The sequence below is a fragment of the Delphinus delphis genome, chromosome X (genome assembly GCF_949987515.2).
Source record: "Delphinus delphis chromosome X, mDelDel1.2, whole genome shotgun sequence".
NCBI lineage: Eukaryota > Metazoa > Chordata > Mammalia > Artiodactyla > Delphinidae > Delphinus > Delphinus delphis.
The window spans coordinates 22,626,622-22,653,409 of NC_082704.1; the positions used below are offsets into that span (position 1 = coordinate 22,626,622).

Genomic DNA, 26,788 nt, shown 5'->3' on the forward strand with positions numbered 1-26,788 from the left:
TATATCATCCACCCTATCTCCTTAATTATTTAATCATTCTTCTCTGTTCCTTCTCCAAGATGTTGTGTGTATGTGTGCTTTTATTTCAGCAGGTTTTATGAAGTATTCATTGTAGTGGGTTTTAAGAACCCAATGTGTTTTTTCTTTTTAACTATTACACAAATAATACACAATTGTTGCAGAAAAATTAGGAAAGAGAGAACACAAAAAATGTTTTTAATTGAGGTCACGCATAATCCTACCACATCTAGAAAGCCACTGTTAACATTTTAGTGTATATCCTTCTAGACTTTTTTCTATGCATATCATATATTTTATTCTCTGATAATGGAATCGTATTATAGAATGCTGTTCTGTAATCTGCTTTTCATACGTAATGTATTATGAACACCTTTCCATGCCGAAAAATATAGTGAGGTCAATGTGTTTAATTTGTTAGATGGTCAACTTACTATTTCAAATATTAAGAGGTTACTCTTTAGCTATTTGACATTTGCCGTATGGGGATTAAATTTCAACTACAGTCGGAGTTTAAAGCCGTCCCTTTCTTCAACGCCATACTCAAGGCATGTGTCTTTCATAAAGCCCCTCTGGCTAACCCAGCCCATTAAATCTGAATTTCTTTAAGAGTGTCTCCACTACCCAATTAGCACCTGATTATATTTTGCCTTCTTTTACTTTCCAGTCCTTTCATGAATGGAGTGTTTTTTATTACCAAAGTGAGCTGCTCGAGATGAGAAACTATATCTAATATTTCTTTTGACTCTTCCCCACCTCCTCAGCAATATCTTGCACAGTGTGAGATCCACTACACATGCTTCTTATGTAATTGACCAATTAGGTAACTCTTATCCATACCCAAGTATTCCTAAGAGGAATTTCAATGGCACTTAAAGGGGATGACCTTTTTTCCCTAAGGGAACATAAGCGTCCCCACCCATAAGTATCATGGTAAAGTGTTTGGGAATGTTTCTTTTTTCCTCTTGTACCTGTGCTCCATCCTTACACATAGTAGGTCTGCAATAAATATTTGATGAGTGAATGCATAACTTGGGTGCAACATATAATCAGCTCATCTTTCAAGGAAATACGTCAGGCTGGGTCCCACCTTTTACACAGGTTTAAAACGCTTACAGGTATTATAAGGATTTCTGCATGAGAAATAGGGAGGAATCAAGCTTGTATTGTGCCTGAAATTGACACCCTCCTGAGTTGCTGCTGGTGTGAAAACCACTCATCTCACCTACCACATTCAACCTGCCACACAGGATGAATGTCAGCTTTTCCAAATAAAGCAAATAATTGGTTCACTGCAGCTCTGCTTTTTTTTTTGGCTTGGAAAGCAGCAATAATAGAGTCCTGATGAGCAGGGTTTACATGAACTCTGGAAACGTCAGTAATGAGAGTGTCAAAATTTATATATCTATTAAAGTTAACATTAAACTAAGTTTTTCTTCTTGTCATAGCTAGTAGCACATTTTCCTTTGGCTTGACTTACGCAACCTTCTATCTGAGCGTGGCTTTTACAGTAATCTGGTACACTATTCATCCCAAAGCAGTAAGGGGCCCTAAGAACAGCTGGCCCAGTCTTCAGACAGCTGAATGTCTAATCCATCCAAGACAGCTTTCACATAATGTACTAAAGCTGCTGTTGGCAACATCTGCTCTGATCCAGTGAGTGAATGAGGATGTTTAAAGGGAGGGAATGTGTGACTCACACTAAGTGTCCATCACACCTCCTTCAACCATATTCACAGTGTTTGAGGACCCTGTTAGTGATCTTCGAAATCACTCAGATGGCAGAACCTATGTCCAGACATCGGTTGATCTGAAAATGCTGGTCAGAACACTGAGGTGCCTAGCTAGGGCACCTATCTCCACGCTGAATCTAGACAGCACTTACCCTTGGCAGTGAATCAGAAGTGAGGTTCTCATTATATGGAATGCTGCAGGGCAATTTCGTAGACTTCCGTAGAGGAAGGAAATATGCAGGAAGTCATTAGGGCACGGTGGGCATATTGAGAGGAGAGTATTGCTAATTGCTAATTATGTCTTTGAGGTTCTCCTGCAGGTTCTTTATCTCTCAAGAAAGCCCAATTTGTTTGTTTTTTGGCTTTACAGCTACCATGAACATCAGCTCCTTCATCCCTCCCCCTTAGAAGACAGCAAATGTTTAATGGATTTCTTGAAGGAGAGGTTTGATTTTTCTCTCCACCTAGAAGCTAATAAAGAAAAGCTGTAGATCAGTAGAAAATGGAAATGTACATCTAGGGAGTATCATTTCTAGGTTAGGAAAGAGAGCTCGCTCTAAGACTTTAACAAGCAACATATTGCAATTACAGGCAGGCTCTCCAGCATGTCCTTAATTATGCAAGGTAAGTCAAATAAATGTTAATCTGCAAGACAGCTAATTTATTTTCTGAATCTATTCTAAAAATAGGATGAAATAAAATTTGCTTTTCAGATCATTTGTCCTAACATTGGAATAAATTATCAAATGGGATTAAAACCAGTCAGCAAAAGGTCAGAAAAAAAAAAAGGTCAGAAGCCATGGGATTTTTTTTTTTTTTTTTTTGAGAAATGGCAGCAAATTTTGATGAATATTGGGTTAGGGAGCCTAGGCTTTCGTGTTCCATCCATGTAATGCCACTGTTTCTTGGAAAGTCACCGTACCTCCCTGAACGCTGAAATAGACTTAATGATGCCATTGACTAGTTTTGTTACATTGGACTAGTCATGTACACACTGGGTCCTGAGATTGCTCAGTTGTAAACTGAAGGGCTTGGGATGATCTCCCTCCCAGCTCTAATGTATTAAAATAACCATAGCTCTAACTTACTTAGTGTCTACTGTGTGCTGTACACTGTGTTCGATATTTTACACAGAGTATCTCTAATCTTCACAATTCACAAGGTAAATAGTATTATCCCCATTGTAAAGATGAGGAGATAGAGGCTCACATACCTTAAGAAATTTATCTAGGGTCAGACAGTTTACAGATAACACTGGAATTCAAACCAGGTCTACCTGACTCCAAAACCCATGAGGTGGGGTGGGGGGCGGGGTAGCCTTCCCTTCAGCTAAAATCCATGATCTCTGTTGGCTTCTCTAGGAGGGTAGGAAATAGTGGAAAATGCTTTTCAATCTAATGACACGTATTCAGTGAAAACAAAATATTTTTATTTGGAAGATGAATGACTTTCAGTCCAGTTTCCTTTTCCTATTAAAACTATTCCTCTGATTTTTCTGACCCGATAGTATACCCATAGTGCACTCCATAGCATTTGCATAATCTGTAGATGGAATTGTTCAAATAAATCTCCAGGAAACATTGTCACATCTCTTTGGAAGATTCTGCAGTTAGCAACTTCAACTTTTTCTTAAGAGATGGAGTCAGGAAACCTTAACTTCATTAAACTGACTACAACTGGTAGCTAAAAATTGTGTTTAAAGGAAAAATGGAAGTACCCCTGAATAGAGTTTTATATAAGATAGCCCCTGGGTACTTCTCCTGGGAAGAAGTCTTTATCTGATCCAGTTTTACACACTTTGATTTGAATCCCAGTAAAGAGAAACATTTGCCATTTTACTCATCAGTACTTCAATGTAATGGGGCAAGGAAAAAAGTTTAGCAAAGAAGTTGATGGTGTGCTAATCCCTGGCATTGTATATGAGTTTGAACTGACTTTGCAAGATGCTTTTAAAACATGCATGGCTGATGTAGTTGAAACTTAGGTTCCATTTATTATTTTTACTGCAACGTTCTTTAATTCTACAGAGAACTCAAACTAATGAGTCATGTAATAGATGACCAAGTACTTAAGCAGAATGTGAAATGCTACTAGGTGGAGATATAAAATAAAATTTGTGACAAGCTGAATACATTTATTTTTTTTAAGTAGCTACAGAGGGTGAAGGAGTGACTGGACAGGATGAAATTAATCAATGACTTAATTTGGTCTTCTTGGACCTCACCATGGAGTATATTTCTATTTTCATGTGCATCTTTAAGCATAACTGACCTCAGAACTCAGCAGGAATTGGGCAGTATCCCCAGAAATGCAAACAGCCCTGGAGCCACTCCCAAGGAGGGAAATGATCCTTAAATCTTGATGGCTTCCGAAAGTGTTTTTAGGTTGTTCATGACACTAATCACACAGGAGTTCCTTTAACTTCATTGGCAATTAAGAAAGCTGGGTATGGTAAAGTCTAGACAAAAGCAATCTGTTTTTGTCCCTACCCAGATCTATCCGGGGTGCATCCTGGAGCTCTGCTGATTCCCCTGGTATCTAAATGCTATTCTGAAAGGCTAAACTTGGGGTTAGTGGAAAGATGGTAAAACTCTCATCAGTGACATCTTGTTCATGTAACTGGTATCTATGAGGGAGAGAGTGTAGTGCACAAGCACACATGAGAATGTTCTTCTGGTTCTACTATGCAACTAGGGTGCAGTAAGACTTTTCCTAAATTCCTTTAGTACATGATCCATTATGGTGACGTAACCATTTGGATTGGCACCAGGGCCAGCCCTCACCAAAATTACAGGCAAGCTGCAGCACGAGTAAAATGAATGGTATATTTGGGAAATAATCCAGTATTATTAAAGTAAACATATTTGAGGGTAATAGGAGCAGGGCCAGAATCAGAAGTTTGCATTTTGTCCTGTAGGCAAAAGATTTGAAGCAGGAAAGTGACATGATCACTTGATGGATGCATTCTTGATAGATTGTTTTGTGACAGGGTAAATGCACAGGAGCAAGACTGGGGCAAAGAAATCATAGGGAATGCTAATATTTATAGGGTAGGCAATGGAAGAGCATCTAATGAAAGAGAGAGGAAATCTTCACAAGAAAAGGAAGTGAACAAAGAAAGCTTGGTGTCCAGGAAGCCAAGGGAATCCTTTGTTTCGAGAAGGTGTGAAAAACAATACCAGATGTCACACATTTGTAGCCATTGGATGAGGCACGGAGGAGCTCATTGGTGACCCTGCCTTTGGTGGTCTGAATGGTGGTAGAGGTGGAAGCCGGATTTCAGGCATTTGATGAGCCAGTGAGAGGTGGGGAAGTAAATATGATTAGTGAAGATCATTCTTCTGAGAGGCTTGGATGTGAAAGACAGAGTGATAAGTAGTAAGAGGACAAGGCGCTCAGGGGAGGCTTTTTCTGTGGGAGACATGGCAATGATGATAGGTAAATGGGAAGATACAGGAGACAGAGGATAAATGATGAAACCAGATCTTGAGGAAGCTGGAGCAGGCCTTGAATGGGAGGGGAGATTGCAGAGACCATCCTAAGATAATGTGTAGGTGTAAGGCTGAGAACTTTGTAGATAGAAGGTGCTAGAAAGTTGATGGTACTCCGTTCTGATAGCCTCAGTGTTCTAGAAGAAGTGCATCTATTCTGCTAAAAATGAGGAAGTACAGTTAGGCCTTGAGGTATGTGAGAATGGTTCGGAAACACCACTTAGTGAGGTCAGCTTTTTGGGTAAGATCAACATTCTACCACCCATGCCAAATTCCCAGCTCAGTGTCAAGACATTTCTTGTGAGAACTTTTCCTCCCACATCCTTGTCCTAGAATCAGAGGCATCTTGAGAAAAATATGTTTGACAAAGCCTTAGAATTCAGGTAAAATATTTGTTCCTTATTACTCAGTGATCCTGTGCTGTTTCCACTCCTGGGTATTTCCTTCCTAAACTATGTTATTGGTCTCTCAGTTTACGGTAGCTACACCTGATGACTTACTTAGCACCTGTGATACAACCAGAATGAGAGCTTAACTTGTTATTTGCACAGTTGGTCTAATGCATCTGCTTATGAATAGTCAAAAGATTTAGACCTTACATTATGTCAGCAGCTGGAATCTGAGAACCTTTCTGCCTTTTCTGTCACAATCCTAAAGCCATAAGCTTTTGGTGGAGAAGTCAGACAAAAGGAAGGCACTTACTTCTAGCCTTGGCTAATTGGTCCAGGTCACATCCATGGTTAATACGGCGGAACTTGTATTAAGTTCATTCAGGTTTTATAAAGCCACAAATACATCATTAAATGACTTTTTCTTCTGCATTTATTTTAATTTTCATGCATGTATAGCATTCTAGCAAACAGATAATACTTTAGAGGCCAAATACCATGAGAGATAAGTGCCCAGGTTCTGGAGTCAAACAACTGGATGCAAATTCCAGATCCACCACTCATTAAATGTGTGACCTTGTGTAAGTCACCTAACTTCCCTGAGCTTCAGCTTCCTCATCTATGAAGTTAGAATAAGAGTAATAGTGCCTACATGAGAGTGTTTGGTAATGCAGGTGAAGTGCATTGTAAAGCACGGTGCCCAGCCTGTGGGGTGTACACATTAAGTGTTACCTGCCATTATGATCAGGCTTGCTGTTTGGTTGTTAATACTAATGCTGCTTATAATAGTGACCCAAGCGTGGAACAAGTTACTTTTAAAGGAGGCAAGTTCCAAATTGTCCAAGGAGACTTGGTCATTTCTAGGGTAGAATGGTGCCACAAAAGAAGCAGGAGTCAAGGTAGGGTGGGATTCGAGTATTACATGTGATTTGATTAGCTGATCCCTCCCGACCTTGAGATGCAGTAATTCTAGTGCTGGGTCTTTCCAACGTGTTGTATTTTGAGGAGCCCCCCCACCAAGACCCATGTAACCAAAATAATTCCCTTAGCAGCCTACCATTAAATTCATTCCATGAGGGTTTTCTTCAGATGTGAACTTCAGTGTTGAATGCAGGATAATGCCTAGGAGAGCAACACATTAATTCCTCATTAAAACACTTTATGGGGGCTTTAAGGACATGGAGCACAGGATGGATGTGTTTGGAGAGATGAGATCACTGGAGGGGGACAAGCCAAGGTGGCAACTACTCCAGGTAGCATGAGGAAGGGCAGTGCTAGGTATCGGGCAGAAGGGCAGCAAAGTGGAGAGAGATGGGAGAATGACCATGATATACTTCTCTGCAGTATTGTCTAGAATGAAACTTCAACCCCTACAAATCAGGACAGACAGAACGGGATTATGATTCTTCCTCTTTTTATTTGAGATCACTAGCCCCCAAAACTTTCCTTATCACAGCTCGTCAGTGTCACATCACCTCAGCTGATTAAAAAAAGAACCCCCTCTCCATCAAACAAAAATGACAGGGATCACACACTAACAGACTGCAAATCACTAAAATCATATTTTGAGTGGTGTATTATGGTAACCTATAAATAACTAATTGCGTAAAATTGCTTTAGTAGTTTCTAGATGGCAGCTTTAATTAAAAGCACCAGAGACATTTAGAAGTTTAGAAATGGATGGCATGTAATTTGCCCTTTTACCAACCATAAAATGGTAATTAAGGAATTTGATTCACTTCTTCCTATTAAAAGTTTTATGAGAATAGCAAGTTCCTTCTAAATACAGTTTCTCTTCAGCAGAAGGTAGTACGTTTGCTCTATCAGTCTTCTCCAGCAGGGTAAGATGTTTTAATGTACAAATTCTTCAGAAGTTAATTAGGAAATTTCTTTCAATGCAAAATGTTTGTTTTTAAGGTTCTAAAACATGAAACTGTATTAGAGCTAAAGCTTTGATCATGGCCCCATATTGCTCCACCATCAGTACAAGATGGCCCAGTAATTTCAAGTTTACCAAATGCATGGAGCTGACTGTAAAATCAAAGAAATGAGGAAGTCATTTCCTGGTGAGTCTAGCATGCTTTGCTGATTCTTGAAGGAATCTGAAATCTACCGTGGGTTGACTTCCCAGGGAACCAAGAATATTCGCTCCACAACAGAGGAGTCATCAGAAGATGTTTTTAGCTTCATTGATCCTCCAGCCATACTGGATGAATTAGTAGAGTGTAAAACTCAAACAACATGCAGCAAACCTAGATAACTAAGGAAATCCATTATTTTAACATCATCACAGGCTAAAACACAGCTGGAAATGGAGTCAGGAAGCCCATTTTTATTTTATAATTGATCAATTAATTGCGTTTTTTGGCCATTTCAGACCAAGGATTAGAGATGGCACAACAGAGGGTATTTAGACCAGCATTCTGAAGGTACTAATGACTTAAGTTATATGCACATAAGACAACTGCTAAGTTTTTTTTTTTAAGTCAAGCAGATTCTCAAGTGAACTGAATCTAACTAAGCAACAAACTAGCAGTAAAGGAGAGGCTGTTTGAAATGTCACCTCTTCATTCCCTCTTTCAGGGACTCCCCTGGCTAACTCTGAGCCCCCTCCCTGCAGCCCTCAGCCTGTCTTCCCGAGATAGAAATCCAGCCTTTCCCTTCCCTCTCCCCTAGTCAGAGCTGTGTGGGCATACAGTGGTGTATGCTACAGGGAGACTGGACAGTGCGAAGAATATTTTATCCTGATGTTGTTTACAATTTCCAGTGAATGGGGATAGTAAACACAGTCCTGTTATTCATCAGTTTTATTATTGTTTTTAATTTTCCTATCAAAAATGCACTCCCCTCATTGTCTGCACCCAGAACAGACCATTCCCATAGCCCCCAAACCTGCAGGTATAAGGAAAATACTCACAAAATAATACTCAGTGGAAAGTTCAGGATACAAAACTATGTACTGTATACTGCTACATCTGTAAGGCGGCAGGGGTGGTATATATGTACAGAGAAAAAAAATTGAGAGGAAGTTTATCTAAATGTTAGCAATGGGACTTTCCTGGCGGTCCAGTGGTTAAGACTCCACGCTTCCAATACAGGGGGCGTGGGTTCAATCCCTGGTCGGGGAACTAAGAGCCAACATGCTGTGCGGCATGGCCAAAAAATTTTTTAAATAAAATAAAATAAAGAAAGTAAATGTTAGCGATGATAATTGCTTCATGAGGAATTTTGAGTGATTTGCCTTTGTTCTCTTTAATTTTCTGAGCATTTGTTATTTTTATAATGCAACAAAAGACAAAGCATATTATTTTAAAACACACACGTTCTGTCCTGTCCTATGACCGACCTCTGAGGACCCAGGTCTCTTTGCTTTCATAAATGACAGCTTTCCAGAGAGGGTCTCATAGTACTGATGGTTGCCAGTGGGTTGCTCTCATCTGAGCATGTTACTGGAGACCTGCTGGAGGGGCTATACCATCAGCCAAGGAAAAAAGCTCAGTGGAAGACCTTGAAGGCATCCTGGCAGGCCCGTAGTAAAAGACATTTTAATTATATTTATTATTTTTTAAGAAAGAGAAATATAAAGAATACAAATTAAAATGGCCTATAGTCTCACCATCTAGATAAGCCCTGTTGATATTGAAAGATAAAAATATGGAAGTAATATATGTCTGTGGTTTGGAAATTGGAACTCTGTAGAAAAGCACAGAAAGAAAATTCTAGGCTTCTTTACCACAAACACACACACCCCAGTCCCTCTCTCTAAGGTAACCAGTGTTAACAGTTTCTTGCGATTCCTTTGAGACCTCTATATGTATTTTTCTCTTACATAAAAGGAATCATATCATATACATTACTCCTCACCCTCCTTCTTTCATTTGATTATATTTCTTGAAGATCTTTCCATAAAAGCATGTATATATCTGCCTCTGTTTTTAAGAGATGTATGATATTACAACATATGGACATACCATAATTTATTAAGTAATTTGCTTCTTTTTTTTTTTTTTTTTTAGTAATTTGCTTCTTGATTGATGTTTTTTTTTTTTTTTTTTTTAAATCCTTTATCACTGTAGCACTGCATTGAACAACCTAATTCACGTGTTTTGAAACACTTTTGTGAGTATATACACCGGATTAATTTTCGGCAGTAGTAGATATTACCAAATTGCCCTCCTAAAAGATTGAACACATTTACACCAATAGCGTGTAAGGATGCCCATTTTGCCATACCCGCAGCCACACTATCATTAAACCTCTTAATATATGCCCATCTGATCAGTGGAAAATGGTATCTCATAGCTTGTAGCTTTAATTTGAATTCCTTTAATTTTAGGTGAAGAGGAGTGTCATTTCATATCTGTTGTGACCATGTGTATTTCTTTTCCAGTAAACTCACTTTCATATCCTCTGCCAATTTTTCTACTGAGCCGTTGATCTTTCTCTTTTGAAAATTAAGAAAAGCATCCTTTTGTCTCTCCTATGTGTTGCACATATTTTCCAAGTTTGTCATTTCTTTTAACAGTGTAGAAGTTTTCTAACTTTATTTGGTCAGATTTAGCAATATATGCAATATATGTCCTTAAGATCTCTAAAGTTTGTGTCCTTCTAGAAAAGCCTTCCTGTAGTAAAGGTACTTTTAAGGCAAGTGGGCAGGCCTTTCAATGACCTTTAAATCGTACTCTTTGTATTTCCCATTTGGGCCCCGTGAAATCTGGAAAACTTAGGAAGTGTTTAGAGTAGTTAAACCAGAGACTTTGGAATCAGGCAGGTAAGAATGAGTTCGAATTTATTACTAACATCTCTGAGCCACTGTTTTCTCATCTGAAAGATGGAGACAGTGCTCCTACCTTCCTTGTAGGGTTATAGAGGATAAAATGACACAATATGGGTTAAGCCAGTACCTGGCACAGATGAAGTACTAAATAAAGTATGATGATAAGGAGGATAAGTAAATAATTTTTTTTGTTGTTTTGTTTTTTTGTTGTTGTTTTTTGCGGTACGCGGGCCTCACTGTTGTGACCTCTCCCGTTGCGGAGCACAGGCTCCGGACGCGCAGGCTCAGCGGCCATGGCGCATGGGCCCAGCCGCTCCGTGGCATGTGGGATCTTCCCGGACCGGGGCACGAACCCGTGTCCCCTGCATCGGCAGGCGGACTCTCAACCACTGCGCCACCAGGGAAGCCCAATAATTTTTTAAACTAATATTAACTGGATTGTTTTCAAGACTAGTAGTAAACATTTTGTTTTCAAAATTGTTTTACTGTATTCAAATTCTCTTCTGTCAAGCTTTGTTGATTGTATATACACAGCCCTACTTTAATTCTCTTTGCCTGCAAAATACATTGTCCAACTAAAAGGAAAACTTGCAACTATGTTTTTAAAATACTTGGAGAGAGGTACTGAAGGGAGCTTGGCTGAAGAAAAATGTATGGAAAGTCACAAGTACACATGTGTATAAGGAGATGTGCTACGCTGTCATTACAGTATAAAAAATGGAAACAACCTAATAATCTGTCAATCGGGTTTGGTCAAATGATGGAATATTATACAACAGTAAAAATGAATTAACTAGATGCCCGTGTAAAAACATTAAGTCACAAAACATAAGGTTGCATGAATGAAAGAGAAAATTACAAAAGAATATATATGATGTGATATCATTAGCATAGTTTTGTGGTAAAATATACAAAACAAAATTTACCATTTTAACTTTTTTTTTTTGGCTGTACCTTGCGGCTTTCGGAGTCTTCGTTCCCCAACCAGAGATTGAACCCAGGCCCCGGCAGTGAAAGCGTGGAGTCCTAACCACTGGAGCGGGGAATTCCCCCATTTTAACGATTTTTAAGTGTACGATTCTGAGGCATGAAGTACATTCACATTGTTGTGCAGCCATCACCACCATCCATCTCCTACATAAATTTCTGAAGCATAAAAACATACTGTGTATTGTTTTTTGCCATATACATATGTAGCAAATGTATAAAAACATGCAAGGGGATCACACTAACTGCAGACTAGTGCTTACCTCTGAGGAGGGAAGGGAAAAGGGAACAGAGATAAAGACATGGGTTTTGGCTGTATTCATAATATTTTCTCTTTTTTTTAAGAGCTATATGAAACAAATGTTAACACCTATTAAATTAGGGTGGTAGATGCATGGCAGTGTGTAATGATTTTCTGAGTTGTCGACCATTTGAAATCTTTCATAATTTAAAAAAAATGTTAAGTCAGAAATAGGGTTTAGAAAACAACTTGCAAATTTATACCTGAAAATTCCATTTTAAAAAGTGTTTGTTTTAAATAAGGCTTTCAGTCATACAGAGACAGTGTTCAAAATATTTAACAACCTTTAAAGCACAGGAACCAACATATCAGAACACACACCAGCTTTGGCCCTGGAGTAGGGTCTTCAGGGACCCCTACAGTGGCCAGTATTAATCCCTTATTTTCTGAACTGATTGGATGTGAGTGAGGCTCTTCCATTAGCTGCAGAGCTCACCAACACATCTAGTGTGTGTCCATATGTGGAGTTCCCTAAATGGCTGACACTGAACTTCCTTAATATTAAAGAGCCTTGATATAATGAGTCAGCTTTATCATTGACCAAAGAAAGTCACTGTTCCCTTGCGAATGAGTCCTGGGCCATTTAAAGTTTCTCTCTGAGGAATCAAAGGCTTAATAACTGAAATGTGAGGCTGTCTTTAAGCCCCAAATATCAAAGCCTAGCCAGGAAGCTGCAGTGTTTTTTGCTCTGTTTTTCTTCCAGTTTCATTTACTAGCTATTCCATTTGGTCTTTCAAAAGGCTTGTTAGACTGTATAAGAGGTTTTTGGGGAAAGGAAGGTGGGTAGGTGCCCCATTTTACCAGTATTTGCTCAGGAAAGAAAGCTGATTACAGCAGTAATTTCCCTTAGAAGGCAGGAATCATTCCTCATTGTGGAAGGCGTCTCTAACCCAAGGAAACTGAAGCCATGGTAATGGATTGATAGGTCTGCTTTGTCCTCCTCCCCACTACCACCCCCCAGTCAAAAACCCATCAGAATGCCTTCTGCCAAGACTATCTACTTTGGTTTCTATAATCTTTTCTCTGTGTTCTCTTGAACAAAGTAAAACCAGAACTGTAGGCAGTCAACTGCCCCAGCCCTACCTTAGGGCTTGAGGTCCCTCAAAAGGTGCCTCCCACTTTTCCCAGAGTGGTGAAACTGGGGGCATCTCTGGGGAGAGCGGTCTGAAGAAGGGCTACTTTTACATCTTCTGATTTTAGCCTGTTAGGCTTGAAATTTTTGAAAACCCAGAGATCAGCACTTAGCGCCCTCAAAACCTTTCTTTATGTGGTTGTGTGTGTGTGGGGGGGGGGGTGTTCATTTTTGTTTGTTTGTTTGGGTTTTTTTAGTTATGCTGGGCACTATTTTATTTCCCAAGTATATCTGGTCTAGTTTTAACAGCATGTCTTTATTCAAATAATCTATTTGAATGTTTAAAAAAAAATTAGTCAATTAATACATGACCAAAACCACTGCCTTCTGAATTGGCCCTAAATTGATATCTTCCTGGTTCCTGGAAATGCTGAATATATTTTGAGCAGTTGAATTAAGGAACCATTGCAGCTGCAAAATGTTATCTAGCAGTATCTGTAAATGCCTGTTTCCTTTTGTTTTACCTTCTTTATTAGACTTGCTGGCTCTTATTAATTTGGTTTTTTCTAATTGCTCAAATTGTTCTCTTTCTAATATAGAGCTTAGTCATTTATTATTCTATAAAGCACTTCTGTATGGCAGGAACTATGCTAAATGCTGTCGTCACACACTGCAACCATCTCTTGTTACAACAAAGATCTCCTGGTTATCAAGCAGGTGTCCAGAGGTGCCATCATCTTAACTAATACTTTCAACATATTTAACTAGTGTCAATGAGACACTAGTGTCAATGACCCACTATACTATTTATAAGACTCCCACTGGTTTTAGCTACTCTGTCAGACCCATGTCATGCTCCTGGTATATCTTAGTAGAAAAAGAACCATGTTCACTGACCTTCAGTGTTTTGTTGAGCTTTTCAAGCAGCAGACAATCTGGTCTGCATTGGGAAATTTGGAAATTATAAGTGCAGTAAAAAGGCTTGATCCCTGCCTGTGAGTGAAATATGATCTGGTTAGGCAATGAAGGGAGACATCGTCAGAGGAAACAGTAATCAGCATTAGGTTGTGTGATATAAACCATAAGCACTCGAGGGGCTCAGAGAATGGAGAGCTGGTTGGGATTTGGAGAAAAGGGGAGAGGAAAATGAGCAGAAGGGGGAAGATGTGGAAGAAAGGAAAGGAATCTGAAAAAGGACTGGACACGTGGGTAAAGAAAAACTGGGAACTAGATTCTAACCTCTCTTCCTGGTAGGTTAAGTGAATTCATAAAGGAATGAGATCAAAGAACAAGGCAAAGAAGTAAGGGTAGGGCAGTGGAGAACAAAGAGGCCACCTAAGTGGGAAGTGAATGACTCAGCTCCTCCTACGAAGGCTGGGGTGGTCTTGAAATGGGTTGGTTAAAATGACCCTATCTCAGTATGTAAAATGCATTCTTGAGTCTAGTCAAAAAGCCTCACACTCTTAGTTACAGGCCACGCTTTAGATTTGCAGCTTAATGATGTATACCTGATGTGATCCTCATTCCCAGCCACTTATATCGGTGGAATAACACATCTCTTCTAAGAGGCTCAGATTTCTACCATCAGACAAGATTGATGAAATTGTTTGATATACTCGACAAGGAAGTACCTCCATCAAGATATCTGCAAGTCTTTGAGTTAGTTTATATATTATAATTATTGAGGCTAGACTTTGCACTGTGTCTTAAAAGATGAGTAGGATCTGGATACTAGGAGAGGGAGAGGGGATTCCGGGCACAGGAGTAGTGCAGGCAAATATGTAGTGATAACCAGGGAAAGAGAAAGATGTGTTTCAGAGACAGTGAATAGACCAGTTTGACTGGAAAAGTAACACAGGACCCCTGTACAGACTGCTCGTCACCATCAGCATGGAGGAGACGCTGACAGAATTGCACAGAGGGTTCCTGCCATCTAAGTCAAGCTGTGCTGAAGCAGGTCATCATGTAACAGGTAATCCACAGCAAGACGCCAGAAACCTAACAGTTAATCAAAAACAGAAATATTAACACCATTTGTGTTAACCTTTCAAAACAATTTCACAGACTATTCTGTTCCGATGTGATTTTATTTGGTCTTTACAGTAATCCACTGACATGGGCATCTCAGCTTTTCTTCTCGCAATTAGACAAAGGCAAAACCCCAAGGACTGGGAGATTATGTAAATTTTTGAAAGTCACAGTCAGCCTCACAACAGGATCTCCTCATAGCTTCTACCCTGATGTGCTACTCTCATAGCTCTCCTGAACATGTCTGGGTAATTGAACTTAGAGGGAAAAAGGTGGGGAAATGGCCTTGGAAACCCCAGTCTCAATCAAGACAAGGCCAGAGGTGTCACCAGCCCCCTTTGAACAGCAAATCCCAGTTTTTTTCAATACCTTTCAGTGTAACCTTCTTCTGCACTCAGATTGTCAAACCTGTAGGTCAGAGCGTGGAAAAGAAAAAGTCAAAGAGTTGTTTGTCTCATTGGACAACTGCTTTGCTTAATTTTTTTCTTTTACTCAACTGTCATATTTGTGTTTGTTGTTGTTGTTCTAATAACATATTTTTGATTAAGCCCAAACTGGTCCTCCTAAGTGTCTCTTTAAACCTCATTTCAAATGTTCGAAAATTGTATTCACAGAGTGTTCATCACCCTGCCTTTCTGGCTTCCTGAACTTCTCTTCTAGTGTTAGCTTCATTAGTCAAGATGTACGGCTGTTGGAAGAATTTTAAATGGGCCTTCCGCGTTGTCTTTGAATAGATACTACATGCAAATAACTTTCCTGCAGAAATTTTCATTCTTCTTGAGTTAGCCCACTATTGTGAATAGTAAGCACTGTCAGGCTTAATTCCTCATATCCTCCTTTTATTGAGTATTCAGGCCAAGGTATTCTACTTAGTTCGCTTTTTTATCAGAACCTTTTGGTCGTTCACATATCTTGAAAGAGACTCATTTTCCCCCAGAGTGTAACAACTGCAATTAGCTTTTTGCTGGTTCATGGGCAATAAATGAACTTTCCCTCTTCAAGCTAATTGTTCGCGTAAGGTTCTTGTGAGGTGGTTTGTTTCCTTAGGATGACAAAGGCATTTCTTCAAAATGTATCTGAGTAGTGTCCCAGATACAGTTGCTTGATAATTGAAGAATTTTTTAAGGGGGGGGATATAAAATATTCAGATCGTGTCCAATAAACCTCATTTATCTTAGCCCAAATGTACTGAGTCCCCTTAAATCTCAACCTGTAGGCATCTTTTGAGCAAGAATTCTAGCATAAAAATAAAACATGAGGTATGCATTTCAACTTGAACTAGAACTGTCTATTTAACCCAATCGCTTACACACACACACACACACACACAGACCTCTATAAAGCAAGGAAAAATAACTCATACCATCCCTAGTGTTTGGTGTCACTGTTAAATGTTGAGACACCAGCACCACCCCCAGCCCAGGGTCTCCCTGAGCCAGTTGCACAGCATGGAGCTTCATTTATTTGATTCTCTGGATGAAAACTTTAGCTATCTTATAAAAGCTTGAAGGCTTCTACACCAGTAGTTCAGTAGTGCAGTATTTCCCCTAAGCTAACAAAATTGTTTTCAACCTCTGCCTTGTCTCTGTGGTGAATCTAACATAGGGCACTCTGCCACTGACCCGTGTTATGGACTTAAAGCTTCGACTATGTCTGTCCAACATAGAAGAGCCTAAAATGTTGAAGCAGAGCCTATGTGGAAATCTTTGTCTATGGTTCTAAGGCTTAGAAAAGTCACTTTCAGAAAGAATTACAGCAATGACTGAGCAATTAGGACACCACTTAGCACCACTGTAAGACTTCATCCTCTTCAAAGGGCTCTTATTTCATTGGCCCTTGTGAGCTTCACACTGTTTTAACCCTGTGCAGTAGGTAGGGTGTGGGTTAGGAAATCAAGACAAGTTCTACAGCTAATCTGTAAGAGAGGTCATCCTGAAGCCCAGATCCCCTGATGTGACCCTGGAGCCAGTGTTCTCTCTGCTTTCCCTTATGTGGTCCAGAGTGAAGCAAATTAAGGTGAAATCTTGAGATATTGCTGTTTCCTTAGAACTCCTAACATTAGAGTACGGTTGGAAGAGGTCATAAGATCATAACACAAAGTTGTGTTGATAGAGCAAAGTGGATTTGCAGGGAACCTGAGCTATTCAGTGTAGCTATCTACATGGATCAAATTCAGTTGCAGTTAATTTGATCCATGGTCCTTATGCTATTTTCTCCGAGTGGTCGATTCCCCTTTTTCCCATATTCTCATCATCACTAATTGATAGGGGGCTGTACTCCTCTTAAAGGTCTTTGGAGAAAGAGATTACCATTGCCTCCTTTCTAAACTCATTTTTAGAGAAAATTCATATGCAGATCTTGACATCGTGGCATGCTTTATTTGATTCAAGATAGATGTGCTTCATTATAGATGCGTGGCAGTTAAGCCTGTAATTCAACAAGGTTTATTGAACATTTGTGCCCGGCTCTACTGGATTTGTTGAGATATAAAACTAAAGCATAAAATCCAGTTCTTGCCCTCAAGGAGCTTTTTGCCTAGACAGAGCATGACTGGATAATTCACATTTGAAAAAAAAAAAAAGAAGCTTCTTTAGGTTAGAAAACAGAGAGACCAGAAAGTGGAGTTTATGGAGAAGGCTTCCTGGAAAAGAAACATCTCATAAAAACCTTAGAAGATAAACAGGATTTGAATTGGTGGTTGGTGAATGTAATAGTGAGGCCAAGCTAACAACTATATATTACACACAGACACACACACACACACAATCTCAATGGCTTAACAAAATAGTCGTTTATTTCTTGCTCACATCACAGTGCAGTAAAAGGTTGCCTGTGGGATAGGAGAAATCCCTGCTCCTAGCAGTGACTCAGGAGCCAGGCTCCTTCCATCTAGTGGCTTGTCAATCTCTTAGGCCTTGGAGTCCTCCAGTGGGTACTCTGCATCCAGCCAGCCTAGAGGGAGGGGGGGGCTCCATAAAGGAGCTCAACAGAGGTTTTGTTAGGGACCAGGCCTAGAAGTAGCATATATCACTTCTTCCCACACCTAACTGCAGTGGAGGCTGGGAAATGTAATCTAGCTGTATTCTCAGAAAGAAAAACAGATAGGATGACCTGAATACATAGCATTGTCTCCGCCGTACTAAAGGGGGAGAGCTTCCTGAAGGAAGGATGAGGAAGAGAAGGGGGACAGAGCAAGAGCAAAGTCAAGTTCAGCTTGAACACCTACTTTTCTGGTTTGATTTGACTAAATTTGATGAACTTGTCATAAATTCTGAGCTTTGATCTTGGTGGGAACAAAAGAAGCTGCATGCTTAGCAAGTATTGTGTCACTAGCCATCCAGGGATTTCATTTTCCCGTGATGGAGAATTGGAACTAGATTTGATTATCTTTGGTTTCTCAGAGCTTATAAACCAAGACATAACTTCTTTTTAACCGGACTTTATTTTTTAGAGCAGTCTTAGGTTCACAGAAAAATTAAGCAGAATCTTTATAGGCTGAAACTACTCTGTCTGATACTCTAAAGGTGGAAACATGCTATTACACATTTGTCCAAACTCAGACAGTGTCCAACACCAAGAGTGAACCCTAATGTAAACTATGGTCTTTGGGTGATAATGATGTGTCGGTGTGGGTTCATTAATTGTAACAAACATACCAGTCTGGTGCAGGACATTGATAGTGGGAGAGGTATGCATGTGGAGGCAGGCGGTTTATGGGAAATCTCTGTTATCAGGACATAACTTTTAACGGCAGTACTAGTTATTAGATTTATTCTAAGTTCATGGATCTTGTCTGCTCACAGCAGCCTCTTCACTGACGATATATTCCTCTTGATTGTTCTCTAGCAAGCATCATAAATTGGCAACTCAGGGAATAAATCTGGTTCAAAATATAATTCATTTGTCCCACTCTGTGTCTTTATTAAAAAAAAAAAAAAAGATTGAGTGCATTTAGGTGGGACATGCATTATTTAGTTAACCTTCGTTTCCCCTAGAACTTGTATAATGTAACACCTGACCTAACTCACAGACTAATGCTACCTGCCTGTCCCCTGATGACATATGAGTTTGTGACCCTTGTTTCTGGGGTCTCCTTTTTATTTAGTAGATCATAAATAATAGTCAAGTTACCAAAGTCCCTATCACATGGAAACTCTGGGTGCTTTCCTAAAACTCACCAGCTCTGTAGGAATGAAGCTGCAGAATATCTTTGAAGAATAATTCTGAAAAGGTCCAGGAGCTCTACAGGAATATAAGAATTCTTACAATTTCAGGGGAGGGATCATGGATCACTTTGACCATCTAACAAAAGCAATGGACCATCTCCTCATGACGATACACATACACGAAACTTTTTGCAGATAATTTCATGGAGTTTCTGGACCCTCAGAAACCATTCTGTACACCACTCCTGTGGTAAAGTGATTGATAGCCCCACTTAGGCTACATGGGATAGGGATCAAAAGAATGGACATTGAAAGTCAGACGAACATGAGCTAAATCTAGCATTGGCAACCTGGAGTTAGTCATTTGACCTCTGAACCTCTATTTCCTCTTCTAAAAAATGACACTAATAATACCTACTTCACAGGGCTACTGTGAGGATTAAAAAGAGAAAATGTATGTAAAGAGTCCACAGGGCTTCCCTGGTGGCACAGTGGTTGAGAGTCTGCCTGCCGATGTAGGGGACACAGGTTCGTGCCCCGGTCCGGGAAGATCCCACATGCCGCGGAGCGGCCGGGCCCGTGAGCCATGGCCGCTGAGCCTGCGCTCCGCAACGGGAGAGGGCACAACAGTGAGAGGCCCGCGTACCGCAAAAAAAAAAAAAAAAAAAAAGAGTCCAGCACAGTGCCTGGAATATCTTAGTATTCTCAGCAAATGAAAATGGTTATTATTTAGTGATAATAGTCAGCCTTAATGGGTTTTTTGTGGTGCTTACCTGGGTTTCACACTGGGCTCATCAGAAATTCAACATAGTCCTTCAGATTTCTGCTTACGTGTGATTTATAATCTGAGAAAACACTAGTGACCTTCATTTCCCCAGCCCATCCCCCAAGGCTGCTCCCATGGTACCGTGGACTTGCCCCAAACTAGTGTTTATCTCAAGGCACTGTAATTGCCTGGTTATTTCTCCGTCTCCCCCACTGGTTTCTGAGCTTCTCAAGAGCAGTGCCATATCTGTTTTATAGTCTGCAGTAGTCCCAGTGCCTAGCACAGTGCCTGACATATAATAGGTTCAAACTAAATCCTGAATAAATTAATAAGTGAGGACAAAAACAACTTTCCCAGTAAACTTTTAGGAAAATAGTGCTGGTGGAGGTGGGAGAGCTCTTCATTCACTGTTCCTTGCCTGGGGGGCTAAAGCTTTGAGAGAATCAGAAGGAGCGAAAGTGAAGACAAGTGGCCTTACCTGCCTTTCTCTCAATCACAATTCTTGGTTTAACTAGCCCACGAATCTCTCATTCCTCGTGATGTCTCTGAGTGCCTTCTGAGTCTTGAAAGGAAGGACATATTAGTCTGAATGCTTATCATTTTTAATTTGTATTTAAATTCTTTGGAAATTGACCTTTACTGTTAGAATATAGTGTAACTTTTTTTTAATTAAAGAGGTCATCTGATTAAATAACTCACACTATTCACTTGTCCTGTAATGTTACGGTAGGTTTATTAGAGTGTCATATCTGAGAACTCCTGTTCTCATTGTTAACCACACAGTGAAATCATCTCAGCTGGTCATTAAGCTCTGCTTCCTTCCAACCCTAGTAATAACACAGATATTTGTAATCCCTCCAAATTCTAGAAGCTCCATTTGGTGTCTACCTAGCAAGATAACAGGCTTATTGTACAGAAGTAACTTGGCCCTTTCTGATTTTTGGTAGGTAGTTGTAAGTGGACAGTAGTTAGATCAGTTGGGGAATGGACTTTTCTGCCTAGTGGAGAATTTCCATATAGACCACACATATGATACCAATTTTCAGAGAATTGAAATGCACAGAAACAAAGCAAAAAATTTAAACTCTTTGACTTAAAGGGCACTTTATGATCAACTGGCTAATGTCAGCTACACAATTCAGCACACTCAGTATTGGAGATTGAGCTGATGCCATATTGCACTTAAGACATTCCCTGAAAGTTTATTTTAACCATTTACCTCTGTCTCATAAAATTAAAGAGCAGATTGTGGCAGGAAAAAAAAAAAAAAAAAATAAGCAGTATTTCAGTTTTGTGGTTGCTAGGGCTGTAGATGGAGAGAATTTTATGACTACTTTCCAAAGCTTATATTCTGAAAGAAAGTTCATTTTTAATACAGAAATAATAAAAATGTAGGTGGCCTCAACAGCTGTAATTTTTATAAATTAAATACAGAGATGCCTTCTGCCAACATTTGAAACTGGCATTCTGCACAGCCAAAAACTCTGATCTTCTCTGTTATCTAATTTGGGATTTTAGCTACTATTTCCAGGCTGTTAACCTCCACATCTGGACTCTCAGTGATACCACATCAGGTTGCCCCTGCTGCTTCAGTATCGATCAGCAGCATCCTCTTCCCCAACAGGTGATAAATTTATTAGTAACGATCCAGGCTGCCCCAGCTTTAGGCAATTGTCTTCTTAAGAATTATAGTATTTATTCATTAGAGGATAATAAGACAAGGGTAGAAGTCAAATACTTTCGCCCGTTAATTTGCAGCTGTTTCATACAGAGCTATACTTCACAGAGAAAAGAGCCTGCAGTTCAGATATTATATAATGTCCCCTACTTTGCATAAGACACTGCGAATAATTTTTTTTTTTACAAGATGCACTTTATTTATGAGCAGTTTCCTCCATAGAAAGAGCTTGTTAGGGCTTAATGCTGATGAATGGAGACAGCACCATTCACACTTCCAGGTTATGGTCTGTCAGTGCTTTCATTATATGCACTAATTTACAAGGATTTATTTATTTTCTCACAAATGTAAAAATGTGCTCCAAGCTAAACATGCTGTCTGGGCATCTGAGGGAAGTGTATTCCTTGGTGGTTCGTCCCACCCCTATCCCACCCACCCCGCATCACTGCCTAACCTTGTGGTAATCGCACAGAGCTATATATTTTTTGCTTGCTCTAAAAATGAATACTGGTTAAAATTTTAAACCCTGGAAGTGAGTCTTTTCAATGCAGTTTAATTCCTTTCTCATTCAAAGACTGTGCCTTCCATTGTGTTTTAAGTGCTAATGAAAACCCTGTCAAGTAAGCACATCAAGGGACGTGACCCTTGGAACAAATTATGCCCACAGCATTGGGTAACAAATTTTGGAAATCTGGGTACAACTATATCAAAATATGAACGTCTTATTGAATCTGTAAGATCTTGCTAGCCCCAGATGGCTTTATGTGCTCTGAAATCACTCACGTCCCCATCTCTGAAGACTAAAATTTAAAATAGACTGGGCATGTGCTACCTCCTCCCACTCAGTCTAACAAACAGTAATAGATCATACTGCGTCATCAACATCCCCGGGCTATACCGATACTCATTATGGGAGATGACCACACCCCCTCCCGCTCCCCAGCCAAATAATAGCAGAAATAATTCTCTTTTTCTTACCCGTGATTTCCAGTTTGGTTTTCAACCTCAGTGAAAATTAAATACCCTTTAAACCTCACCAGCAAAGAGTTTGTAAAACTAGTTGTTTGGGGAATTTGTCTGTGTGTTGGTTGTTTGGTTGGTTCATTGGTTGGGGTAGGAAAATGAGAGGAAATGAAAATATGTACATAGAAAATATGCCTAGATGCATAAATAAAGCACCTATCACACAGTCCCTCAAAGCCCTTTCTACTATTTCTTTTTCAACTCCGAACATCAGTATAACCCAATTAAATTTAATTAAAGAATCTCAAAAATTGGAGTATTTTGGAATTTGGACCGCGATAAATTGCTACACAAATATATGAAAGGAGAATATCCTACAAACTGTCAGCCAAATGAGCCCCGAAGGCCAACAGCGAGGATTTAATAAGCCTCATCTGTGGAGTTCAGCTGACAGGAACAGAGAGAGAGCAGTTCAGTGTTTAGAAGTTCACGAAAATTAAAAGTGGGAAAACCATGAAAGTCCAAGATTATCCTCCCCAGCTCAGGCCAAGCTCCACCCTCTGGCGGGGGTGAGGAGTGTAGTAGTCAAGGAACAGAATGGTCCTCCCTGATGTCAGCATAAAGATGTATGTTTCTGTACTGCTAGTTTCTGGAGGAATACATTTGTCTTTACCTTTTGGGAATCTGTTTCAATTTTCAGGGATTTGATTCTCTAAGTTTATCATCTCCCAGTTAGAGCAGCACCTTCACAGTATCCTCTTAGTCTTGCTTTCCATGTACCTGAATTCTTCGTCCTTTAGCGTGCACAGAACTTGGCACAGTGCCATTCAGTATGCGTTTGGTAGATAATTCATGATTTTATACACTTCAAGCCTGTCTGCTCTTAGCCTTTCTCTCTCCAGATTTGAGTCTTGATCTTTCAGTTCATCCCCTTATGACAGCCAGATTTCCAAGTTCACATTCAGTGATATTGAATACAGAGGTCATAGAAGGTGACCCCAAATCATAGGCCTGCCACACACCAGACCAAATTCTAGGCATTTAAGAAATTGATTTCGCCAAAACACAAAGAAAAATAGAAAGCAGAAATACCCCTTGATTCATCTTCAGTCCAGATATTCTGGAGATGAAAGAAATGTTCCTATGCCATCATCCTTTGACCTGCCGTGGTCTTGAAAGTCTTTTTAAAAACCTTCTTTAAGGTCTTTATGCCACCCAAAATAATAAAGGGACTTACTGACATGGAATTGCCCTTGTTTGGACACGCTGGTTTCCTTGGAGAACTCACCAAAACGTAGATGACTTTAGAGGCATTCAGGGAAAGTTAAGATGAATCTGGGGCTTCCCTGGTGGTACAGTGGTTGAGAATCCGCCTGCCAATGCAGGGGACAAGGGTTCGAGCCCTGGTCCCAGAAGATCCCATATGCCGCGGAGCAACTAAGCCAGTGCGCCACAACTACTGAGCCTGTGCTCTAGAGCTGGCGAGCCACAACTACTGAGCCCGCGTGCTGCAACTACTGAAGCTGGTGCACCTAGAACCTGTGCTCTGCAACAAGAGAAGCCACCGCAATGAGAAGCCCACGCACCACAACAAAGACCCAATGCAGCCAAAAATAAATAAAATAAATAAATTTATTTTTAAAAAATGAATCTGTAACTTTCATAGATGTTAAGGATTAATACTTCATGAGGAACATCAGGATTAATCAAAGTACATCATAAAGTCGAGCCTTAATATTAACCTCCTGCCAATGAACTAACTCATCTAAAGGCAGTTTATTAAGTTGGGTTTATAAACTGTCTTTAGATGAGTTCACTCTTTGCCAGGAAAATTATTGTGCGTGTGTGTGTGTGTGTGTGTGGGTGCACGCATGAGCACTAAGAGGACATGCTGGTTATCACAGATCTTCCTAACTTTAACATACATTGTGAGTTTCACAAGGTCTGAATAAAGGAGAACTAGGAAAAGACTAAATTGTAAACTAATTTTAAAGTAATGCCATGTGGTTATTTTCAAAGTAGCAAGGGAAGCAGGAGTTGAACCATATGTTCTTTATCAGTGTCTGACACTTTTTAAATGCATTATTTCATCAGATACTTACTACAACCTAGGCATAGAATAACCAACTCATCCTAGTTTGTCCAGGACTGTCGCCGGTTTAAAACTGAACCCTGCCTCAGTCCCATGCAAGCCAGGACAGTTGGTCACTTTAGCCAAGTAAAGCAATAAAAGGTATTCTGAGACCAATTTCCAGCATGGGGAGAACCACCAACAACACCACCAAGCAATTCTACACCAGTTGAGTATCCTACGATTTCACTTAATTCTGACGCGATCTACCCGTAAATAGTATCAGATCCCACAGGTTAAGGGGTGAGTCCTGCAAGACTGCCTTCCCCCAACACCACTTCACATGCCAATCACACGTCCAGGTTGTCACCTGTGTTTCGGACAGAACTGCTGTAGATAGGAGGTTCCAACAACTCCCTTCTTGGGTTCCATTATTTTGGTAGAGCAGCTCAGCTAACTCAGAGAAACAGTTTACTCACTAGATAACTGGTTTATTATAAAAAGGATGTAACTCAGGAAGAGCCAGATGGAAGAGATGCATGGGGCAAGGTATGGGGAAAAGGAGAGGAAGCTTCCAGGCCCTCTCCAGGTGCACCATTCTCCCCAAATCGCCCTGTGTTCACCAACATGGAAGCTCTCCAAAGCCTGTCCTTCTGGGTTTTCAGTGGAGGCCTCATAATCATAATTGATTAAATCATTGGCCATTGGCCTTTGAACTCAATCTCCAGCCCAGGTCAGGAGGTGGGACTGAAAGTTCCAATCCTCTAATCACCAGGTTGGTTCTCCTGGCAACCAGCCTATTCTTTCGGCCAAAGTGCAGCCAAAGTCACCTCATTAACATAACAAAAGTCACCTTTATCTCTCTCACCACAGGCCATCCCAAGAGTTTTAGGAGCTCTGTGTTAGAAAAGGGAACGGAGACCAAAATTCTTTATTATAAATCACAATATCACAGGCAGATAATCTTTTCCATATTTTACCAAAGAGGAGGCTGAATGACTCAAAGTCACACATCAGTTGTAAGTGGTGCATTCAGTATTAGAACCCCAGCCTTCTAACTGCGTTTATATATTTTCCAAGAAACAAGACTGTAATTAGCACAGTGTGTAAAACTACTGTGAGAATTTTATTGACTTGTATTTTTTCTAGAAGCTTAACCATTCCTTTTGTGACACCATAATTTTGCTCTCCAGCTGCCCTCTTAACAGATAATACAGAGAAAAAACTCAGTCCAGTTTATCAGAATTATTACAGACTCTGTTAACTGAGAGTGAATTGATGAAAATAATTTTAATGCTTTCCAAGTCAGTTATTTCTAATGCAACTATGAAAACAAGCAGCGGCCTGTGCATCTGCACTCTAAAAGAAATGTAACATACACTGCCTCCCCTGTCTTTTCCCATTTGTCTTAGAGGATTTTTTTTTTTTTTTTTTTTCTGTTTGTGGGAGTAAGCAAGTATCCAGGGGGTGGAAATGTAAAACTGGACAACAAAATTGTTAGACTGGCTTTCTCTCCACATACTACATTTTGTCGTTTCTTCTCAATACACAGAGGAGTGAATGTGTGTCCAAACAAACCTCTCCCGTTACTGTTCTGTCTGTGCTGAGCAAAATTGAATCCATATGTCTTTAAAATGCCTTTTCATTTCTATGGCTTCTTTCAAAATACTGATCTTGGCGCAAATGTGGCCCTCTAGACTACTAATGCTCAATTGCTCTTCCCCAACAGGCATCACAGTTGATAGGCATGGATTCATTTACTTTGTGGATGGGACTATGATTCGGAGAATTGATGAGAATGGTGTGATCACAACTGTAATCGGCTCAAACGGTCTGACTTCCACACAGCCACTGAGCTGTGACTCGGGAATGGACATCACTCAGGTAGGCACCGATGGTTTTCAAGCGCTATCACCATTTGGCATCGTGGAAACGGATAACAATTTTCTCATACAGAAATTAGGTAGAAAGGAAGCCTGGTGTATCCATTATAACACCAGATAGCAGAAGTTTCTCTTTATGTAAGTTACTTTTTTCCTCCTCAGAAAAACTCAGTTGAGAGAAAAGAGTAAACTAGGATGGGAGTACCACTGGGTGGAATGTTGGCGTGAACATTAAAGTCTCTCAAATTTGAATCAATTAGAGGGTAAGGCCAATTTCACTTATTGACCATGGTCCAAGATATGTAATTTTATTATTTTTGAATAATACAATAACTCACATTTGGAAAAGTACTGACTACTAAAGTCTGGAAATCTTTTTTAATGAATATATGAGCATGACTTATCATTCATGTCTATGTAAATAGCTATTTCTAGGGCGGTTTTTTGTGGGGTTTTTTTTTTTTG

General features: G+C 39.9%; 1 protein-coding gene across 8 annotated transcripts in view; it reads left to right on the forward strand.

Moving 5' to 3' along the window:
- Positions 1–26,788, forward strand: part of TENM1 (teneurin transmembrane protein 1) — a 799,512-nt gene that overhangs the window by 692,973 nt on the left and 79,751 nt on the right. For all 8 annotated transcript variants that reach the window (XM_060002255.1, XM_060002258.1, XM_060002259.1 and 5 more), the window contains one exon: positions 26,170–26,324. In XM_060002255.1, coding sequence (XP_059858238.1) covers positions 26,170–26,324 — 155 coding nt within the window. The remainder of the gene's footprint in view (positions 1–26,169; positions 26,325–26,788) is intronic.